Source organism: Sciurus vulgaris (genome assembly GCF_902686455.1).
Source record: "Sciurus vulgaris genome assembly, chromosome: 11".
Classification (NCBI taxonomy): Eukaryota; Metazoa; Chordata; class Mammalia; order Rodentia; family Sciuridae; genus Sciurus; species Sciurus vulgaris.
Genome location: NC_136472.1, coordinates 17,248,737 through 17,272,751, shown reverse-complemented (window position 1 = coordinate 17,272,751; position 24,015 = coordinate 17,248,737). Strand labels below are relative to the sequence as shown.

Below are 24,015 nucleotides of genomic sequence, written 5' to 3'. Positions count from 1 at the left end.
CTTGGTTAGCATTCCTTAAAAATAAACAATGAAAAAAAAATAACCTATCCATTTATATCCATGGTATGAAGTCTCAGGATTCAACAAGCATGGACCAACGACCAAATATTAGAAGGAAAGGAATTCATGTCACAGAATTTGGCTCCCTTGGCAAAAATGAGCATCACAAAAGAATGGACTTCATTATATTTGTTTTATGGAAACAAACCATAAGGCAAAAATGTCAATTATTATTTAGGATTAATTGATTTCTGGTTCATAAAAGATAAACAAGACATTACTGGGGTACAGAGCATAAGAACATCTTTGTGGACAAATGATGAGAGGTTCAGCAATAGAAGAAACAAAAGTATCTCTAAATCAGGCAGTAGAAATATTGGCAAAAAGTAAAAAGAGGCATTGACTAAAAAGTAGAGTTTGAAATTCTTAAAACTATTGGACATTGATCACATTATTTGCAGTTGGAAAAAAATAAGATACCACTTTAGGAAAAAGAATGAAAGAAAAATTAAAAGACCCTGAATACCCATGAGTAAAGTATGTCAGAAAACCACCATGCCCACCAGGAGGTGAGGATGAGGGCCCTGTGCACCGTTAGCTGCCGTGTGCACTGGGGCTTCCACTAGGGAGAGTGAAGTGGCCACATGTGCGCAGAGTGGATGTGTGTGTCGGGCCCTCAAACTCCATGGTGTTGTCCACAGGAATACATCACAGAAAAATGTTCACGCTGAGTTATGGCAGTTAAGTTGTAGGCAACCTGCTCTTCATCACTAGCCCACAGGTAAATGGGGACAATTGACAACACAGCACACCTGCCCAGGTGCAGTCAGTGGAGCAGAATCCCACCAGGGACTCCACTACCAGGTCATGGTGAGATAAGTACAGGACGTGATAGTGCACTTTTAAAACTATTAAAGAATTTCGACAAAGCGACACCATTTTTTGCTTTTTAGAACACATGAACAGTCTTAAAAAGGAAAGGGTCTGTTCCCATAGATACATGGAAAACATTTCTACAGAAGACTATATGAGACCATGAGTCCGTGATAGTACAGTGGAGTTGGTGAGGAGGGAAAAGTGTAAAATGGGAAAATGGAAATGAGTTAGAGCAAGATCATATATAACTATATGGGCAGGTTAAGGTTTTCAGATAGAATAATTGATATTTGGGTGAGTGGTATTTTCACTAGAATACAGAGAATATTTCAAAAAAGTAACTAAATAAAAGCAAGCATATTTTATGTTCCTTAACTGATATATTTACAAAATGTCAATCATTTCTGAGAGCACAGCTGTTGCTCAAATAGCCATTTGTCCAAAATACACGGGCAATTTTCTGAGCTGAGCACCAAGATTCAGCCTTTAAATTCAAGTCCATTATGTCACAGAAATACCCCCTGAACCCACTGTGAAACCAAATGTTTTATACCATTTTCACATCCAGAGTTCAAGAATCACGGGGTCTTACTTTCTCTGCTCTTGTTTCTTTGCCACTTTACAGATAGATGATGGTTAATCTCTAGCAACCATGGGACACAGTAACAGCACTGAAGTGACTGAATTCATTCTACTGGGATTTGCAGGTCAGCACCAGCTTTGGCACATCCTCTTCATGGTGTTTCTGGTGACCTATGTGGCCACCTTGCTGGGCAATGTCGGGATGATCCTGCTCATCAAGATCCACTCCTCCCTTCACACTCCTATGTACTTTTTCCTCCAACACTTGGCTTTTGTTGAATGCCTCTGTTATCACTCCCAAGATGCTGCAGAATTTCTTGTGCACCAATCCATCCATCTCCTTCACAGGATGTGTGGTGCAATTACTGGTCTATGGCACTTTTGTAACCAGCGACTGCTACATCCTGGCTGCGATAGCAGTGGACCGTTACATGGCCATCTATAACCCACTGCACCACCCAGCTGTCATGTCCCGGAGACTGTGCATTCAGCTGCTGGTGGCTTCCTATGTCATGGGTTTCCCGAATGCCTCTGTAAACACAGGTTTTACTTTCTCATTGAACTTCTGCAAATCCAATGCAATTAATCACTTCTTCTGTGATGTACCTCCAATCCTTGCCCTGTCATGCTCTAGTGTCCACATCTCTTAGATTAAGGGGGAGTGAAGAAAGATGGGGAAGGAGAGGAAATGTGGAATGAATTTCACAAAATTACATTATATACCTGTATAAATATATCCAGGTGAATTCCACCTTTAAGTGTATCTATGATGCACTGATTATAAATAAACAAATAACCAATGGAGTAAGAGGAGGGGAAATAAAAGGAAGGAGGGAAAGGGGAAGCACTGGGGATTGAAATGGGGCAAATTCAATTCCATGCATGTATGATTATGTCAGAATGACTCCAACTATAATATATAATACACTACTAGAAACATAAAAAAGAAATATATCTCCTCTTAAAAGTGAAAAATAACTCCTGCTATTTCCCTCGGGTATCCAGGATATTATTTCAAACAAAAAATGTTAAAGGCTGTTTCTTTGGATAATATGTACAGAAAACAAGAATGGGACAGACAGGGCAATAGAGCAAATTCTCACAGATGTCGAGGCATTTAGGACCAATACCCATCTACTCCCTCCTGGTTTCCTAACAAACTAGAAAATTGACACAGGGGTCAGGAAGATCTGGTGCATATTGGTTGAATGATTAATAAGTACAACTCGAATCTCCAGCTGGCTTTCTCTAGCTTTGTCATGAAAGATGTTCTTCTTAGGATAACAAAAAAGACTCATTTACCCAAAAATTGGTGCTTTATATCACTCAATCTCCAAAAAAATGAGAGATAGAGGAGTCCAAGCTTAAATCCAGGAGTCAAGTATGGACTCAGAACATGGTATTCTCAACAGCTGGAGGGGGAAAAAATGATCAAGCACACACCCTCCTATGTACAGGAAATGTAAATTAAAAGGCTGAGAGTCCTAGTTGGAATTCTGTTCTGGTATTTCATTGGTCAGTGCAACCACAGGAAGGTGTCTGTGGGATCATGGAAAGGAGACATTGTTTACCACATTTCCCAGTGTTTCCAGAATGTTCACTCAATCGGGAACAATGAGATGGTCAACCAATCATCACCCAAACGTCCAAGGGTAGCCAAATGGTTCCCATCCATGGAGCAATTATTCTTAAACATAATGGTTATAAATGCCTTTGCTCAGAGACAGAGAATGCAGTGTCTTTATGTTTGATTTATTTCATTTAGATATCATTCTCCAGGTTTCTCTATATCATCAGCAATGGTTGAATTTCCTTCTTTATAAAGACTGAATAATATCCCATTGTATATATGTGGAGGGGGTGCTTGTGCCCCATTTTCTCTATCTACTTACCCCTGGATGGACATTTACACTGTTCTGATGTCCTCACTATTGTGAATAATGGTGCCATAGACACAGGAGTGTAGACATCTCTTGAAGGAACTATTGCAATAGATTTTCTGATACTGAATTATTCTGTGTTCCTATGGAAGAATTTACTTGGTTTTGAAGCATTTTACTTTTTATTGTGCTGCTACTATTTTTGTGCTGGTATTGTTATTTCATGTTTTTATATTAATGCCTGTGAGTGAGTGGTTCTGGACTAGTTTTTGAGCTTCGTTAGCTTGCTTCATGAAAATTACCTCGAAGCCTTTCTTCTTTGCCCATGACCTCCGTGGGGTCACCTTACATTGGTATTTTCTGGTCCATGATAAGTTCCAGGCCCCCAGGTGGGTACTATAGCTGGAAGGAAAGAGCTATATTGTAATCACTTCCTTATTTCTTCATGATGGTATAGTAGCTGATATTTCATATCTTCTCTGTAACTTTTGGTGATCGTTACTACCTAAGGGAAAAAAAAAATCATCGATTCCACCAGGTTTTCTCATTTGTTTCCATACCTTGGAGCTAAGTATTCTCTCATGCTTTGTATTTCTTTTGTCCCACAGCATTATTTTTCTTTAAAAGACAGCAAGTGATAAAATGAAAAAAAATAACGTTTGGTTTTTGCTTCAAAGAATGAGACCATAGATTTATGAATTGTATAATTTCAAAGATTTATTATAATTTTATTCTTCTTTATGGCTGAATCATATTCCATTGTGTATATATACCAGTTTCTTTATCCATTCATCTATTGAAGGGTATCTAGGTTGGTTCCACAGTCTAGCTATTGTGAATTGAGCTGCTATAAACATTGACATGACTGAGTTACTGTACTATGCTGATTTTAAGTCCTTTAGGTATAAACCAAGGAGTGGGAAAACTAGGTCAAAAGGTGGATCCATTCCAAGTTTTCTGAGGAATCTCCATACTGCTTTCCAGAGTGGCTACGGTATTTGCAGGTAAATGAATGGAACTGGAGAATATCATGCTAAGTGAAATAAGCCAATTCCAAAAAATCAAAGGCCAAATCTTTTCTCCGGTAAGTGGATGATGATACATAACGGGGGTCGGGGGTGAGGGAGTAAGAGAACAATGGAGGAAATTTGGATTGTGTAGAAGGAAATGAGAGGGGGGAGGGGCAAGAATAGGAAAGATGGTGGAATGAGACAGACATCATTACCCTACGTACGTGTAAGACTACAGAAATGGTATGAATCAACATTGTGTACAACCTTAGAAATGAAAAGTTGTACCCCATTTGTGTACAATGAATCAAAATGTAGTCTGTAAAAATAAAAAATAAATAAATAATAAAATTATTTATTGTGAATGAACTATGCAGAATAAAATTATTTCCTTCTTCCTTCCCTTATAATTTTGTTCTCATCTTCTGAAATGTAGCCTTAATTATTTTACCCTATTTGTACTTATTAATATTAGTATTTATAGAGTTACAAATTTTGTTTGAACACTATAGCTTAAAAGGTAGTTTCTAAAATGGTTTATAAATTCTTATAGATATTAGCAAATTTCATTCAACCAAATGCTGGCGTAAATGATTTTTTTTGGGGGCGTGCTGAGGATTGAACCCAGGGCCTTGTGCTTACAAGGCAAGCACTCTACCGACTGAGCTATCTCCCCAGCCCCGTAAATGATTTTTAATTTTCAAAATGGCAGAAACCTAGAGAAATTACCTGTTCTCCTAACCCATACTTGAGGTGAGTTAGCAAAGTTCATATTAAACTACAAATGCCTTCCCTATTGCCTCCTATGATGAGGCCTAGTTTTAAAACCCTTAAATTTTTAGCTCTAGAGCTGTTCTATTTGTGTTTCTTAAAACAAAATAAAGTCCCTAAATATGAACCTGATCAATTTTATGAATTACAATTACATCTAATTATTTTTCTATAAGGTGAGCTTTTTCTTTACTTGGGCTGTCATGGGCTGAAAGAGGTTAATTTGCTATTAGTATTGCCTTACTTTGATTCGTTATTTAATGTATTTTTACTTTATAAATGTGGAACAGAATTTATTTGGAACAGAAATTGACTAAGAATACCCCCAGGTCTGCACAGTCCAGTTTCTTTGAGCAAAGGCATGGACAGCCCTGATGTTTAAGAACAATTGTATAAGGAGAGTAAAACTTCCAGATGTCTCCCTCCATGGGGATGGTCCAGCATGGTAAAGATTAAACTTGTCCTTCATTTTCAGGGATTTACTTACAGTTTAGAGTAGAATTAAGGTTTCTCTCAACAGGGGGAAGGATGGTCAGGATGCCAGCAATGTGATGTAAGACCAGAGTTTCCTGATTAGGGGACTTCTCTCCTATAATGCATCCTGCTCCATGGATGGGAACCCCCTGGATTCCCTTGGCACATGTGGGTAATGATTGGTTGACAACCTCACTGTTCCTGTCTCAGTGAACTTTCTAGAAACACTGGCAAAGGTGGTGAACTATGGGTCCTGTCCACGATCCCATGGACACCTCCCTGTGGTTCAACTAACCAGTGAAATATTGGGAGCAGAATTACAACAAGGATTCCCAGCCTTTTACTATACATTTTCTGTGTGTGCTTGATTCCTTCTTCTTTTTTTTTCCTGTTCCTCCAGCTGTTGAGAATACCATGTTCTGAGTCTACACTTAACTTCTGGATTTAAGTTTGGATTCTTGTACCTGTTATCAGTTTTGGAGTGTGGGCCATGAGTCTGCTCTGCATTGGATTTTATTTTCCTAAGACATACACCTAACATGGAATACAGCTGAAGATTTAAGTTACCTTTTAACAATGATAACGCTAATATATACCAGATCTTCCTGACTCCAGTGTCAGTTTCCTAGTTTGATAGGAAAACAGGAGAGAAAGGATGGATGTCGTTCCCTTTGCCCTTTGCATCATATGTATGATGAGCCACCCTATTGTCCTGTCAATCTTACTCATGTTTGCACAAATTATCCAAAGAAAAGGGCTTCTAAACTTAACTTCATAATAATAAGATAGATATTCAGAGAATAACGAGTCATTTTTATTTTCAAAAAGAGAAGAGGTGGTGAGCACTTCTTATTTTTAAAGACCTATTCCCTAGGTGGAGCTTCATAGTCCAACGGAAGGCATTTATACAGCATTAATTATGCTGTCTTTATTTAATGTCAGGTATATCAAGAGGCTTATCAAAGTGTATGAAGGCAATAGCAAATACTTATTGCTTATTTTCAGATGGCTGTTTTCTAAGAAACCTATCATTGGAAGTTCAACTACTTCATCAACTGATTTTCAGTATCTTTTAGGTGTTGTTGATAATAAGGAATAACTTTGTCACAAACATTTATCTCTCCATTGATTGAATAGTAAGAGCGCTATTGGCTTTCTTGTTCCATCCTAATGAGATAGAAATCATGTTTCAAGCTAGAAGCTTCTATGTCCTATGTGTTTTAGGGCTTTTATCACATCCTGGTTTCTCAGGCTGTAAATGAGGGGGTTTGACATGGGAATCACGATACCATAAAAAACAGATGCCACCTTTTCCTGCTCTTGAGACCTATTGGTCCCGTGGTGTACATACATATACAAGAGGGTCCCATAGAAAATGGTGACTGCTGTCAGGTGGGAGGCACACGTGGAGAAGGCTTTTCTCCTGCCTGCAGCAGAAGAGATCCTCAGGATGGCAGCCAGGATGTATGTGTAGGAAAAGATGACCACCAGCACGGTGAATGTCAAGTTAAACCCCACAAAGACAGTCAGTACCAGGATGTTGATGTGGACACTGGAGCATGACAGGGCAAGGATTGGAGGTACATCACAGAAGAAGTGATTAATTGCATTGGATTTGCAGAAGTTCAATGAGAAAGTAAAACCTGTGTTTACAGAGGCATTCAGGAAACCCATGACATAGGAAGCCACCAGCAGCTGAATGCACAGTCTCCGGGACATGACAGCTGGGTAGTGCAGTGGGTTACAGATGGCCACATAACGGTCCACTGCCATCGCAGCCAGGATGTAGCAGTCGCTGGTTACAAAAGTGCCATAGACCAGTAACTGCACCACACATCCTGTGAAGGAGATGGATGGATTGGTGCACAAGAAATTCTGCAGCATCTTGGGAGTGATAGCAGAGGCATAGCAGAGGTCAACAAAAGCCAAGTGTTGGAGGAAAAAGTACATAGGAGTGTGAAGGGAGGAGTGGATCTTGATGAGCAGGATCATCCCGACATTGCCCAGCAAGGTGGCCACATAGGTCACCAGAAACACCATGAAGAGGATGTGCCAAAGCCGGTGCTGACCTGCAAATCCCAGCAGAATGAATTCAGTCACTTCAGTGCTGTTACTATGTCCCATGGTTGCCAGAGACTAACCATCATCTATCTGTAAAGTGGCAAAGAAACAAGAGCAGAGAAAGTAAGACCCCGTGATTCTTGAACTCTGGATGTGAAAATGGTATAAAACATTTGGTTTCACAGTGGGTTCAGGGGGTATTTCTGTGACATAATGGACTTGAATTTAAAGGCTGAATCTTGGTGCTCAGCTCAGAAAATTGCCCGTGTATTTTGGACAAATGGCTATTTGAGCAACAGCTGTGCTCTCAGAAATGATTGACATTTTGTAAATATATCAGTTAAGGAACATAAAATATGCTTGCTTTTATTTAGTCACACTTTTTTGAAATGTTCTCTGTATTCTAGTGAAAATACCACTCACCCAAACATCAATTATTCTATCTGAAAACCTTAACCTGCCCATATAGTTATATATGATCTTGCTCTAACTCATTTCCATTTTCCCATTTTACACTTTTCCCTCCTCACCAACTCCACTGTACTATCACGGACTCATGGTCTCATATAGTCTTCTGTAGAAATGTTTTCCATGTATCTATGGAAACAGACCCTTTCCTTTTTAAGACTGTTCATGTGTTCTGAAAAGCAATAAAATGGTGTCAGCATTGTCAAAATTCTTTAATAGTTTTAAAAGTACACTATCACGTCCTGTACTTATCTCACCATGACCTGGTAGTGTAGTCCCTGGTGGGATTCTGCTCCACTGACTGCACCTGGGCAGGTGTGCTGTGTTGTCAATTGTCCCCATTTACCTGTGGGCTAGTGATGAAGAGCAGGTTGCCTACAACTTAACTGCAATAACTCAGCGTGAACATTTTTCTGTGATGTATTCCTGTGGACAACACCATGGAGTTTGAGGGCCTGACACACACATCCACTCTGCCCACGTGTGACCACCTCACTTCCTGGTGGAAGCCCCAGTGCACACAGCAACTAACTGTGCACAGGGCCCTCATCCTCACCCCCTGGTGGGCATTGGTGATCTTCTAACATATTTTGCCCAAGAAAGTATCACAAAGTGTCTTGTTTTTGTTTATTTTTTTCCTAACTACAAAATAATTTTGATCATTGTCCAATAATCTTAGATTTTGGCATTCTATTTTTCATTGTTTTTATTTTTGCCAATATTTCTACAGAGTCAATTTGTAGATACTTTTGTTTATCCTTCTTTGGAATCTCTCACCTGCTTTTTCTCATATTCAGTCTGAATTAACCTTTCCTATTTTGTCCTTCATGGGCCAGAAATAATTAAATCCTAAATAATAATTGACATATTTGAATCATGGTTTGTTCCTAAGGAAGAGCTGCAGTGAATTCCATTCCTGTTTCCAAGTCATTTTACTGAGAGTCAAATGCTGTAAACAAGTTATTTTCCCTCTTATATTTGGTTGCAGGTACATGATGTTTGTTAAATCATGCTGGTTTATATTTGTACCATAAATATAAGTTGACACATATTCTTTAATGTTTTCTCATTCTTTATTTAAAAAAATAATAAATGCTCCAAAGAGTGAGTGATAATGTGTGTGTGCAAGTAATAATGTGTGTGTGCAAGCTAGCATGTATGCATATGTCCGATATATCTTCATATTTAAGTATTAAATCATAAAATTTGCTCTTTAAAACTACCCACAAAAGCACTCAATTCATCTATTTTGCAAGTAATTTCTACCAAATATTTATAGATTACCTCTCATATTATATAATCTTCTCTAAAAAATTGCCAGAACATTTTCTTAGTCATTTCATTAGGCTAGTGTAGCCTCAACACCAAAGCAGTATAATAGAAGGAGGAAAATTAAAAGCCCACTTATTTGTGAATGGAAATGTAAACAACTAAATAAAAACTCACCAAATCCACTCATGTAGTAAATAAGTGATTGCTGGGGACAAAGGAACCTCCAGTAATTACTTATTCTCTTCCTTTCTCAGGTTTTTAATCCATTTGAGAAATAAAAGAAAGTGCATAATATCATCTTTAGGCAGTTGGGGAAGACTTCAGGATTATTAAGCAAATTATTTGCTGCCCATCAACATAGAACGTAGATAGGCTTACCCACCCAGTCTTGGCAGCAATGACTTGTCTCTGACTCATGGCAGAGGAACATCTTGGGGTGCAGGGTCATGGGCTTTAGCAGGCCAGTTGCTCCAAGCAGATAAGGACAGAGCAGAGCATGCTAGGATGTTCTTCTCAGATTCACCAATCAAACATGTCATTCCTCCTTTCTAGGAACAGAGACCATAAAATGGAAAGAAGGAGGACTTCATTTCACAAATTGAAGTCCACTTGCAGGAAAGAAGCATCAAAAGCAAGGAAGATGCAGTTCTATTAGTAATCAAGATCAAGTGACATTTATCCCAGGCTGAAAGGATTTTTAACACTGAAAAGTTTATTGGTCTAATTTACCATACCAACACATTAATGTGGGAAAGCCATAAGATCTTCTCAGTGGATATCAAGAAATTTGGTAAAATTCAACAAACTTTCATGATAGAATATTAGCAAAATGGAGTTCTGGGGGAGCTGTGTTGACTTGCTACTTGTGATCTGCCTCACTGCTGTACCAAACTTCTTCATTGCTAGTCAGTCCTGAGAAGTGGTGCCAATAAATGAGCAAGACAAGATGCCTACTATGACAAATCTATTCAATATTTTTCTTGAAGCTTTATCCAGGGCAAGAGAAGGCATTGCAAAAGAATTGAAAGCCACTGTAGTTATGAAGGAAGGACTGTGACTATTATTATTTTGGGGTGATGAAATTCTCTGCAGGGAAAACTGTAAAGAATTGCCAGACAAATTTTTAGGACAGCAAAAGTCACATGATATTGAGCTAATGAGCAAAACTCTATTACATTTCTATAAAAATGGAAAAAAACTTTTAAAATATATACATGATAACAATAAATATAAAGTACATAAATGTAAATCCAACAGAGTGTGTTAAGAAACTTTGTCTAAAGGTTCGAAGAAGACCAAGACATAGGCCATTTTCATGGATAATAACTCAGTACTACAAACACCCCATTTCCCCCCAAAATAATCTGTAGATTCTAGAAATTCTAGTCAAATACTTGAAAGATTTGTGTTTATCTGGAAATTTTTATATGGAATTTTAAAGGAAAGCAAGGTGGGACAGAACTTGTCCTACCAGATATCAGAAGTTATTATAAAGAAATTAATAAAGACTATGTGAGTAGGGTAGATTAGTAGGCCAGTGGAACTGAGGAAAGAAATCATAAAGAGACTCGTTTGTCTGTGGAAACTTGATGTATGACAGCATGACCATGTACATCAATGCAAACAGAGCAATATTCTTTGATGCTTAATCATATGAAAAAGTAATATTATATTTCACCAAAATTGTTTCCAAGTGGGTTACAGATTTAAAATTTAAAGTTTTGAGAGTAAAATATTACTGAATATGTATGACTTAGCTATGTAGAAAAAATATTTACACGAGACATAAAAGTAAATTTATAAAACTTGAAAATCCATCTCTATTTAAAGCCCATATCATAAAACAGAAAGGGGACTGGGGATGTGGCTCAGTTGGTAGAGTGCCTGCCTCACAAGCACAAGGCCCTGGGTTCAATCCCCAGCACCACAAAAAAATAAAAAAATAAAAAAATAATAATAATAAAACAGAAAGGATTAGATATTCACTGGAAATTTAATCTGGCAAATTTATTTGCAACGCAATAATGTCAAGGATTAGTATTTACAAATAGCTTCTATAAACAAATCTAGTTGGAAAATCCACAAAAAAATATGAATAAGAGAATTATAGAAGAAAGGAAACCTAAATGTTCAATAGAAATATGAGAAGATGACATTCATGGTAGTGGGAACCTGTAAGCCCAGCAACCCAAGAGGCTTAGGCAGGAGGTTGGAGGTCAACCTGGACAAATTAGGAAGATCCTGTCTCGAAACTTCAAAACTTCAGAAAAAAATTTTTAAATTCTGGGGATATCAACCAATGCTACAGTCCCCTGGGTTCAATCCTCTTCCCCCAAAAAAGTAAATGAAGGAAATGTGAAAAGACACCCAGTTCACTAGTAATCAGACAACTGCATAAGAATACCTTAATTGAATTATAATTTCATACTCATCCATTTAAATTGCCAAGTTTGGGAGACAATGCGATCCCACAGGTAATCACATTTCTCTGTTGAGAAAGTAAATTAGTACAGTAATGTTGAAGACAATTTGGAAATACTAGTAAAATTTAACATATGTCTCTATGGTCCAGAATTTCCAGAACAGATATATGTTCTAGAAAGTTTAATGATCACACAAAGAAGGTAATACACAAATACATACATGTATGTATAAATATACACATGTACAAATATGTACATACACTCAAGAGTATTCAGGCAGCATTGTCTGTCCTAGAAAAAATAGTCATTATTATAAACCTAGTGAAAATTCAGGAGATGGGTGCTACAGCTACGTGGATGCATCTCTTGCATTGAACACTGAGTAATGAAGACAAGAGGCAGAAGTCTCCCTCCCTCAGAAGTCAGTAAGGCCACACAGAGCTGTATGTGGCTGCACAGATGGAATGGTCAGTTGTAGACATGGATGTGCCTCTGGTGATGGACAAACGCCAGCAAAGCCTGCTGCTAACGTGGGCTTATCCAGTGCTTTCAAGTAGCTCGAGAAATAAGAGTGGACTAATTCTGCGACAATGAAATAATTTGATCATTCTGAATTCAAATAGAATGATATGCCATTGCAGGGCACTTTTCAAGAGCTAAGGGGAAAAGAAACACACACGTACACACACACACAAGATCCATCTCTTATGGAAGGTTTTACTTAATGTGAAAATCTCTGATCCATCTTTGATGAGGGTATTTGAAAGTCAAATGAATGCTGTGGAAAGGACCATCCCTCACTTGAGTGTTTTGAACAGTTTACCCTCTTTTGCAGTGTGAAGCTTCATTTAAATTGTGCATTGGAAATAAACAGACTGACCTGGGTTTGAATTCTGGTTCCACCACTTCAGAGACCAAGGACAAATCTGCCTTTAGCCTCAGTTTCTTCCTCTGTGAAAAGAGGATTACAGAACTACTTAAAAGACAGTGCTGTTCATTGTAACGCGTTCCTTATAACATTGTTACAATGACCTCAACTGCTCAACAGATGGTCTTAAAAATCCATGCAAATGACACATCAAGTGTATCTCCGGTTCGGTTCTTTCTTTCATTCAATCGTTTGCTCTTTCACATCCCTCCTAGGCAACTCTCAACCCAATTCAGTCTCCTCACTCCATTTCCATCATGTCACCAGGGCTGAAGCGACTCCTGCTCTTGAGTGGAACATGCTGTAACAAGGGCTCTGACCCTTTGCTCCACCATTACCTACACACACCACAGTGATGCACAGCTGATGTTGATAGTGACATTTGCATTTTCTTTACATCAGAGTTTCCTCCAGATTCTGTTTCTGCAGTGGCACAGCTGATTGCCCATCGAGGTCTCTCAGAGGGATTTCTTCTTGCTGGAGAGGTTATAGCTGGGGCCTCAGGGATCAGTGCTCACTCCCTTGAGAACATGAGTTTCCAGGGGTTGAAATGGAATTGGATAAACAATGTTCACCATTATTTTTTCTGACTAAAGTTTAAGCTTTCTCTCTAGAGAGAACGAATTTTTATGTTAGTCTCATTAGGGCTTCTCTTTCTCCTTTACTTTCTTCTTTTTCTTTTTTTCCCACTCATTCTTGTATTTTCTTCATCTGTTTCTCAATCTTCTTGCTGCTGTTCTCTGCTTCAAAAAAAAAAAAAAAATTTAGTGAACTGCACAGTATAAGAGAGCAGTTCCCAAGGAACTGGTACCATTTCAGACACATCCCAAAGTTCTGGGGCCCCTATGACCACCCTTCTTTTAGACTTACAGGTTACAAATTTGATAATTCACTAGAATATCTCACAAAACTCTGGCATTATAGACCAATTGTTGAAATTCTACCCACCAAAGTAATGGTATTAGGAGGTGGGGTCTTTGAGAGGTGCTGACAATTAGATGAGGTCAGGTTGGAGCTAGTGAAAGGGGTCTGTGCCCTTACAAGTGTCACAGAATCCAGTTCTTTCCCTCTCTGCTCCCTGCTGTGTGGAGACATAATAAGTTGGCAGACTGCAGCCCATAGAGAGCACCCCCCCAGAACGTGGTCAAGTTGGTACCCTAACCTCAGAATTCCAGCCTCCAGTTCTGTGTGAAATAAGTGTCCATTATTTATGAGCCACTCAGACTATAGTAATTTGTTATAGAAGCTGAAACTGACCAAGACAGAACTTGGTACTCAAAGTTAGGTGCTACAGTTCCAAATATCTAAAAAGGAAGCAGCTTTGCATATGGTAATGACAGAGACCAGAGGGATCTTGGGCTGCATGCAAGAAGAAACATTGATTTCTGCAATCAGAATTTTACTATAATTTTTATTTGTGCATATTAATTATACAGAATAATGGATTTCACGTAGCATATCTATACATACGTAAAAACAATTAGGTCAGCTTCACTCTGGAATACCTCCCCCACGGTCCCTCCTCCTGTCCCCTTCCTTACCTTCATGTTCTATTTCTACTCTGTGCCCCTCATTTTCCTGTTTTCCCCCTCTAGCTTCCACATTTGAAAGAAGATATATGATGCTTTTTTTTCTGTGAGTCTGACTCATTTTGTTCAATGTTGTGATAACCAATTCCATCTGTTTTCCTGCAAATGACCTAATTTCATTCTTTTTTTGGTTGAGTAAAACACCATTGTGTACATATACCACATTTTCCTTATCCAATCTGTAACTTGTCTATTGTGAATTGTGCCATGATAAACCTGAGTGTGCATGTAGCTCTAAAGTATGCCAACTTTATTTTTATTTTTATAAATACCAAAGAGTGGTATTGCTGAATCATACAGCAGTTGTGTTTTGAGTTTTTTGAGGAATCCCCAAGCTGACTTCCACAGGAGCTATACTAATTTGCATTCCTGCCAAGAGACATTCAAGAGACATTCTCTGTTGGGAGATTAGTTGTCAGAGATTATCTCCATTCTGTGGGCTATTTATGCACTCTGTCTTTGCTGTGCAGAAGTTTTTTAATTTGATGCCATCCATTTGTCAATTCTTGCTATTATTTTCTGAGCTACTAGAGTCTATTCAGGAAGTAGTTTTTTGTGCATATGTCTCAAAGCGTTTTCCCTGTATTCTTCTGCGGTTTCAAAAACTCTGGTCTTACACGTAGTCTTGGGTCCATTTTGAATTGACTTTTTTTACAGGGTGAGAAGGATCTAGTTTAATTCTTCTACCGTTGGATATCTAATTTTCCCAGTACCATTTGTTGAAGATCCTGTCTTTTCTCCAACATGTGCTTTTGCTGCCTATTTCAAGAACAAGATGACTATAGCTACTGTAGCTGTGTGGACTTCTTTCTGTGTCCTCTATTCTATTCCATTGGTCTACAAGTCTGTTTTCATGACAGCACCTTGCTCCTTTTTTAAATCTCTGTAGTATATCTTGAAAGCAGATATTGTGATGCCTCCAATGTTGAGTCTTTTAAAATATCATGAACATGTGTCAAATTTTATCAAATGTCTTTTTTCCATAAACTTACATGAGCCATGATTTTCTTCTTTTGGCTGTAAATGTATTAGGTTGCATTGGTTGATTTTTGTATACCAAGCTAAACTTTCAACACAATGGTAACTCAGCTTGGTGATGTACATAATTGTGTGTGTTTGTCTGAATTGCTGATATTTTAGAAAAGAATCTTGCTTCTATGTGGATAAAAGATATTTGGCAACAGTTTTTTTACACTCTTTTGATCTGATATTGTTTTCAGAGTGTTACTAGTGCGCATGTTGGAGCCCCCAGGGGGTCCCAAGTCCAGGTTCTTGGTTTCTTGAGTAAAGAATTGAGCAAGATGCCAGAGGTTGGCAAGCAAGGCAAAGGTTTATTAAAAATGAAAGAAAACATCCAGGAGAGCAGAGCGGACCGAGCTGTGAAGTAGCTGAAGGCCCTGTCTACACAGTGCAGCTCACTTTCATTGGACTGTTAGTTCCCCCGCTCCTTCCCTGGGTGGATCTGGGATTGACAGCACTTTGATTGACAGCTGAATTTGACATAATTTCTGCTTCACTGTTCATGCATAAGTTTCTTCCCCACCATTGCCGAGAAAAATGCACGGGCAGGGGGGACCAAAGCTCCAAGGCTAATGATATGCTAACTAGCAGCAAGTTAACTTCATGTCAATCCCTTGGGCTCATGCTCATGCCCAGGATGGGGACTTTCCCTTCCGGGTCTTGAATTCCTCTGTGGTCATCTAGCTTCCTCTCTTTAACCACAAGATGGCCCAGTTTCCCTTCACAGGAAGGACCTCCAAGGGCAGAGGGGCCCTAAATGGAGCCAAGAACCCCATTCCCTATCTTCTACCTAAGAGTAATACTCAAATCAGAATAAGCTAGGAAGTGCTCTGTCCACAGAGAGTCTAATTCTCCCTTAAGTTTTGGTGAATTCCTTGGTGGATTTTGATAGGAACATTTTAAAACAACACATTAAGAACATTCAATGTTCTTAATGGTTAATTATTGATTCCATATTGAGTTAGTCATGTTTTTACTTTTCAGTGAGTTCATCCTTCTCTTTTGAGTTGTCAAATCTATGTGTGTAGGTTGTTCATAACATTCCCTATTTTTTTTTTTTTTTTTGGCTTTTATGTTTAGGCATCTGCATCTTCTCTCTTTTTTCTTTGTCAAACCTGCTAGAACTTCATCCATTTTTATTGATCTCTTCAACAAAACCACCTACTTTTTTCATTGATTTTCCCCCTGTGGTTTTCTCTGTTCAGTTTCATTTATTTCTACTCTCAGCTATGTTTTTCTACTCCTCTGCTCATGTTATGTTTACTTTGTTTCCTTCCTAGTTTCTTAGGGTGGAAACTTTGATAATGGAGTTGAGACTTCTCTTTTCTAACTTAAGCTCTCAGCACTATTTTAGTTATATCCCATAAATTTTGGTGTATTGCAATCTCGTTTTCATTCAGTTCAATATTTCTCATTTCCCTGGAGACTTCCTTATTGACCCATGTTTTATTTAGAAATGAGTTATTTCTTCTTCCAGTTTATAGGAATGTTTTAGTCAGCTTTTTCACTGCTGTGACTAAAAGACCTGACATTAACATTTTAGGGGATAAAACATTTATTTGGGGGCTCCCAGTTTCAGAGGTCTCAGCCCATAGACAGCCAGCTCCATTCCGCAGGGCTTGAGATGAGACAGAGCATCAAGGCAGAAGAGTGTGGCAGAAGAAAGCAGCTCGCATGACAGTCAGGAAGCAGAGAGACTAAGATCAGCTCACCAAATAAATAACAAAGGCACATCCACAATGACCATCTCCTCCTCCAGTGAAACTCCACCTGCCTTCAGTTACCACTCAGATAATCCCCATTAGGGGATTAATTCACTGATTGGGTTAAAGGGTCTCATAACCCAATCATTTCACCTCTGAATGTTCTTGCATTGTCTCACACATGAGCTTATGGGGAAAACCTACTATCTAAACCATTACAAGTGAGTTTTCTGTTCTCTTTCTATTATTGGTCTCTAGCTTGATTTGATTGTGTTCAGAGCACACTCACTGTATGGTTTCAAATATTTTAAATTAATATCAAAGTTTGATGCTTTCAGATAGGGTCTGTCTTAATAAAAATTGGTGCATGCTTGAAAAAATGTGTATTCTGCTCATGTTAGGTGGAATATTCGATAAGTGTTATGTAGATCCTGTTGGTTGATGGTGAGGTCTCTCTTGGCTGATCTTCTGTATAGATGTTCTATCAAATTCCCCAATAATAATTGTGGATTACCTTTTTCACTCTTCACCTTTATCAGTTTTTGCTTTCTTGTTTAGTGCCTGCTCATTTAGAGCAGTTATTTCTTATTGGTGGATTAATCAATGTACCATGGTATAATGTCTCTCCTTCTGTCCCTGGTAATTTTCTTTACTATGAAGTCTGCTTTATCTGATATTTAAGATTTTGATCTTTTGGTTAATATTTGTGGGCTTTACTTTCCCCTCCTTTTACTTTTGACCTGCATAGATCATTGTATTTGAAGTGATTCTCTTGTTCACAACATATAATAGCAATGTTTCTGCCAAACTGCTCCTCTTAATTGGCATCAGAGAAGCAATCTTGAAATATCAGAAAAGTTGAGAGAGCATTAACACAGGAAAAAAATATATAGATGGATACGGTACCCTTCCATCCTCCTCTTGAATACCCTAAATTATGTTGGAGTGTTGTTGAAAACAACCCAACACCCTGTGATATGATTCTTAATGTACGCGAGGGAAATATTTAACATAATCATATTAAAACTTGGCCAGGTGCAGTGGTGCACACCCATAATTGCCAGAAACTCAAGAGGCTGAGTAAGGAGGATCTGCAAGTTTAAGATTATCCTCAGAAATTAGGTGAGACCCTCAGCAATGTAGTGAGACTGTCTCAAAATAAAATACATATAAAAAAGGGTTGGGGTGAGCTCAGTGGTTAAATGCCGTATATTTAATTCCCAGGAATAATAATAATAATAATAGGAGGCAGGAATATAAAAGAAAGGTCCCTATAGCACTTCAACCAGTAAAATATAACCATAAATATGTAGCTATACTGTAACACCTAGAGCAACCCCTATAAACACTATAAAAAAGTATACACTAAAAACACTATATTTTTGGTTTTTATATTTTGTTTTTGGTACCAGGGATTGAACCCAGGGGCACTTAACCACTGAGCCACATCCCCCGCCCTTTTTTATATGTATTTTATTAGACACAGGGTCTCACTGAGTTGCTTAGGGCCTTACTAAGTTGCAGAGGCTGGGTTTGAACTTACCATCCTCCTGCCTTAGCCTCCCAAGTCACTGGGAATACAGGCCTGCTCCACCACTCCTGACTAAAAACACTATGGATGAATCACACGTAATTCTAAAACATGTTCAAGCAGCCCAAGGAAAAGCATGAAAATTAAAACAGAAAACAAAAAGGGGATAAACAAACAGAAAACAAAACAACTGTCAGATTTAAGAGCTATATCAAGGGCTATGTAAATAAGAAGCAAATGGTCTGGGATGATGATATATAATGGGGTACAGGGTGGGGATGAGAGAAGAATGGAGGAACTTTACGTTACATAGAGGGAAATGAGAGGGAGGAGTGGGTGGAGGTGTGAAAGATGGTGGAATGAGACAGACGTCATTACCCTATGTGCATGTATGATTACACGAATGGTATGACTCTACATCGTGCACAACCATAGAAACGAAAAGATGTACCCCATTTGTGTACAATGAATCAAAATACAGTCTGCAAAAATAAAAAATAATTTAAAAGTAAAATAAATAAATACTATCTAACTTGGAAAAAAAAAAAAAAAAAAAGCAAATGGTCTTCATTTTTAAAAGCGGTAAGAGTCCTGACTTCCAAACTCAACAGCAAAAGTCAAAGAACAAAGTTTATAAAGCTCTAAAAAGTAAGGATCTTTCTCGCCCCAAACCATATCAATGGATAATAATAATTGAAGACTTAGTGGGTGTCATTTCTCAAGTTTGCCCACAAATAAATAAAGGGAATGAGAACAGAAGCTGGAGAGTGAGCGGGGTTTGGTTACTAGAAAGGACCCACCCTAAACCTCATCCGCCGTCTTCCTTTCTCTTCTCACAATGTGACATAGCCACCCTTCCATAAAAGCATATATTTATCTCATTTGGAGGGGCGTGTGTGGATTCACAATATGAACCTACTGTGATTTATTTAAACCTATTTCTGAATTCATTTTGGACAAACATTGTTCAGGGCACATAATGAACTTCAAAGTGAGTTCCCTAACTCCCATTTTACAGAGGAAGGAAGTGAGGCAGAGAGGGGGGCTGCATCCGGAGCCTGTGCTAATTGGCAAGGCAGGAACTCCAACGCAGGACTGCCTGTCTCCTTTCCACTGCACGTAGGGGACCATCATGAAGGTTCAGAAGCACTGAGACCAAGAGCATGCTGAGCACATTTAAAATATTCGGGAAGTGGGCTATTTTCTTTGTGGCATTTGTTTGACGAGGAAATATTCCCATCACACACAAAACAAAATAGTTCACACTGAGTCAGTTCACCCCCAATGTACACCTTCCGTCTGAGAGGCGATGGGGAGGGAGTCAGTTGGTCCTCAAGCTTGAAAAGAGTCCCCATGATGTCACATCACCTTTTTTGAATTCAGAATGATTAAAGTAAAATGGATAAGGCCAACATCATTTCAAAACCCAATCAAGACTGCAGTTTAAATAGACCCCTGACCTAGGCCAGCTTCTGAGAAGTGTTGTCCCTGGATGCATCTTTGAAAGAACTGCATTTCATCTGCTTTCCAACACCTTACCTGAGGAAGGAGCTTGGTAGAACGTCCTGTTCTCAGGCTTCCCTAAGCATTGAGTTTGAGACAAGAGTGTCGTGTTCCCTCAGTTGAGTTAACTCACTGCGCTTGTCTCCCAGGATATTTGAAAGAACCAGAGAAACTGATCTCAAAAACTGGCTTCCTCTGCCTCCTTGTCAATCTCGTCCCTGAAAGTGGAGCTCTGCTTAGGTATGAGTGAAGAAGCCACAGTCTACTGAGACCCTGGGGAGGTATCTTTCTCCCCCATGGGACAATTCTTTTATTATATAACATTTTACATGAATAAAGATGTGTACAATTCTGAGGAGAAATTCAGCCACACTTTTAGCCATGGTATAATGCCAACTTAAATTCATACCTAATATTAACTACCATACACATTCTTCAGGAACGAACTTCCCGTTTTTCTTCATGAAAGTAAGTTTATTAAATATATAAGAGAATAGCATGTAATTAGATGAATTGATTGATTGATAGAAATATATATTGTTTGGGGGGTGGTCTGTACATTTCAAAGATAGCCCTTCTTCCTGTAGATTTGACTTCATCTGAGTGACTTTTTTCTCTTTCTTTTTTCTTCAGATGTCAGATAGGTAAGCTACTGACCTAAAAGTTATAACCAAAAGTTATAACTTATACCTTGCTTCTTAGAAAGCTCTCAATTGACCCTCATTCTTTTAACATGCCCTTCAACACTCTCAGAGTACAACTTGATACGGCATTTGGAGAATTCTGCAGTATGTTTCTGGTTGATTCGAAGCTCTATTTCTGGCTCAGTATTTCATCTTCTGGGGTCTGATAAGTGAACAATCACTTGCCAATCCACTTTCAGACAGAGATTTAGACTGTTGTTACATCTTCACTCATTTATGCCTCTTAATAAAAAGTTCATTGTGCGACTGAAATATAAATGAAAGAAATATAACGAAAGAGAAATGGTGTGTTATAAAAAATAATAAATAAATCCCTATGCTTCAGTGACATAGGATGACAGAAATTCTCAGTCACATAAAATCCAGAAAAGGAAGCATGTTGCTGAAAGGTAGACTTCTGCAGGATGAATGTGTCACCAAATTTCTCACACTGGAGTGGAATCCCCAACAGTACAGAGTGGGATTGAGGTCTGCTAAGAGGTGGTTGGGGCATGAGGACTCTGCTTTCATGAGCAAATTAGTGATGTTATTGTGGAAGAGTCTAGTAATAACATGTGGTTTGTCGTGAAAACCAGTTTGGCCCTCGCTTGCTCTCACTCTCTCTTGCCCTCCACCTTCTGCCATGGAATTTCACAGTAAGAAGGTCCTCACCTGGTGTAGCCCCTCCATCTCAAAACCCCAAAGCTCCAGAACCATGAGCTCCGAAAACTTCCTTCTCTGTATAAATTGCCTAGTCCCTGGTATTCTACTACAGGAACACAAAATGATTTAAGACAGGGACTGCTTCACAAACAGGAACTCAGCATGAAGTAAACTACAGTAAGCCACACTTGTACAGTCTCCAGGCTTAACAGATGAAAATACAGGATGCACAGTCAAATTTGAGTTCTGGATATGTGGTGATTGTTGTTCTAATTCTACTAAAAATAGGTTGTTTATCTGAAATTCAAATTGCAGCTTGGTATCTGGTATAATACCTGACCATCCTACCACATGATTTGCAAAGTGTCCCTGAAGTCAACATCCAGCTGATATGTGAGGAAGAAAGGGAGCACAAAGTCATTTGGTTCAGTTTGCATAGCAATAGGAGGGGAGAGCTGATTCAGGCCTACAGATAGTTTTTGCCCATGCTCTTTTGGCCAGAATATTATATCATAAGCGCACACGCAATTTTGGTGAAACTGCGTGCTATTCATCCAGAAGAAAAGACATATGTACTGTCCAGGGTACCAGGTCAATTTCTGCCACACCAAGAGTCCATTATTCCCCAAAGAGCAGGGTGGGACCATATGCCAGGTGTTACCATAAAGACACTAACGTGGTCCTTAAGGGCACTCTACACCACATGAAAAATCATGCATGCATGAATCAAAGCACCAAACCAGGTACAGAGAGAACAAAGTTAGATAGAAAAAAAGCAAAAATATTTATGAATTAAAATAAGTTATCATTATAAGTTAGTCAAATTGTTAGCACCTGACTCTTCCTTAAACTACACCATAACTGAAAAGAAAAGAATTCCATGGAAAATGCAAACTCATCCTTTTCACATAGATGTAAGATGAGAAGAAGGCCCAATTTGCAAAGAGAACTCTTCTGATGGGAGTTATAAAAAGACAAGGGTAGTAGCACACCATGAGGCTATCAGATTGGAGAAATGAAATTCATTGAGACATGGACTCCACACAACCCCTCAGGAGCCCAGCATAAAGCAGACTGCAATAAGCCACATGGACAGAGTCACCAGAATTAACAGACGAAAATACAGGATTCACATTTAAATTTGAGTTTCAGATTCAAAATGTCTTATTTGGATATTCCCATGCAATATTTAAGTCATGTTTCTACTAAAAATTAAACATAATTTATCTGAAAGGATAATTCATAATCTATCTGAAAGGATAAAAGATAAAAAGGTGTATGGACATGAATATAGCTCAGAAGATTCTTCTCACTCTAATTCTATTAATTTCAAGAGCTTGAACCAGGATGATATGACAAAAATGATAAATGACTGAGAACAAGTGTTGACTACTGAGAAAGTACAAAATCATATTTGTTTCCTGCCTCATCCAAGTAGAGGCACCTGTTTAATACAGTTGAAAGCACATTTATCTAGGTTTCCTAGAATCCTACATTAAAAGTCAGTATTCTGTGCAGTCTTCCTCATTTTTAAATGAATCCATGGCTCAATTATACGGATTACGTGAAGAATATTGAAAGGATTATTTGGAAAGTAGTAAATTCCCTCGTGTGTGTTTGTCAGAAGAGTCCAAGTCAAAGTGATGGGAAATGTAAGAATCATTCACTGCAAAATGTCACAAAGATTTCCTTGTTTTCTTTTTTCTTTTCCTGGTCCTCTCCAGAGTTTTTGGCAGCCATGACATAAAGACATGGCACTGAAGTGACTGAATTCTACCTTCTGGGATTTGGTGCCCAGCTTGAGTTTCAGAGTGGCCTAGTCTTCATTTCCCATGATCTACCTAAGGTCCATGGTGGGTAACACTGGAATAACCCTGCTCATCAGGACAGATTCCAGACTCCAAACTCCATGTACTTTTTTCTTGCAACACTTGACTTTTTTGATATCTCTTACAAAACCTGCTGTCACTCCCAAGATGCTGAAAAACTTCACAGTAGAGAAAAAGTCCATATTGTTAAGAGGATGGGTAATGCGACTGATTCTCATCAAGATTGCAACCAAGGCAGGAGACCATTATATAGCCATCTGTAAGGCACTTTGCTATCCCATAATTGTTTCTGGAACGGTCTGCAGCCAATTCATAGCTGGATTCTCGTAGGTTTAATTAATGCCTCTGTACACACAGGACTGTCCTTCTATAATCCAACAACCTCAACGATTTCCTGCCAGGTCCCCCAAATCTCACCCCTCATGCTGCCAACACTGACATCAGCATCATGCTACTCATTGTGCTTATGGGATTTAACTTGGTGTTCACTGTGCTGGCCGTCACCTTCTCCTACATTTATACCATGACCGCCCTCCTGTAGCTGTCTTCTACTGCGGGGAGGAAGAAGACCTTCTCCACGTACCCCTCCCACCTGACAGTTGTCACCATTCCACGTACCCCTCCCACCTGACAGTTGTCACCATTTTCTATGGCGCCCTGGCTTCATGCACTTACAGCCTCATTCTGAGAATGCCCAGGAGAATATGAAAGTGGCCTCCGCATTTTATGGTGTTGTCATTCCCATGTCG

General features: G+C 38.8%; 1 protein-coding gene and 1 pseudogene across 2 annotated transcripts; one reads left to right on the top strand and one right to left on the bottom strand.

Moving 5' to 3' along the window:
- Positions 1-1,528: 1,528 nt before the first annotated feature.
- Positions 1,529-23,807, top strand: LOC306639673 (olfactory receptor 5AK2-like; annotated as a pseudogene). The gene is made up of 2 exons: positions 1,529-2,104; positions 23,711-23,807. The product of its transcript is annotated as an olfactory receptor 5AK2-like (transcript).
- Positions 6,788-7,717, bottom strand: LOC306639073 (putative olfactory receptor 5AK3; the record flags this gene model as incomplete). Its single annotated transcript, XM_079102511.1, has 1 exon — positions 6,788-7,717. One exon carries the CDS (start codon positions 7,715-7,717, stop codon positions 6,788-6,790), a length of 930 nt encoding a protein of 309 aa, XP_078958637.1.
- Positions 23,808-24,015: the final 208 nt, after the last annotated feature.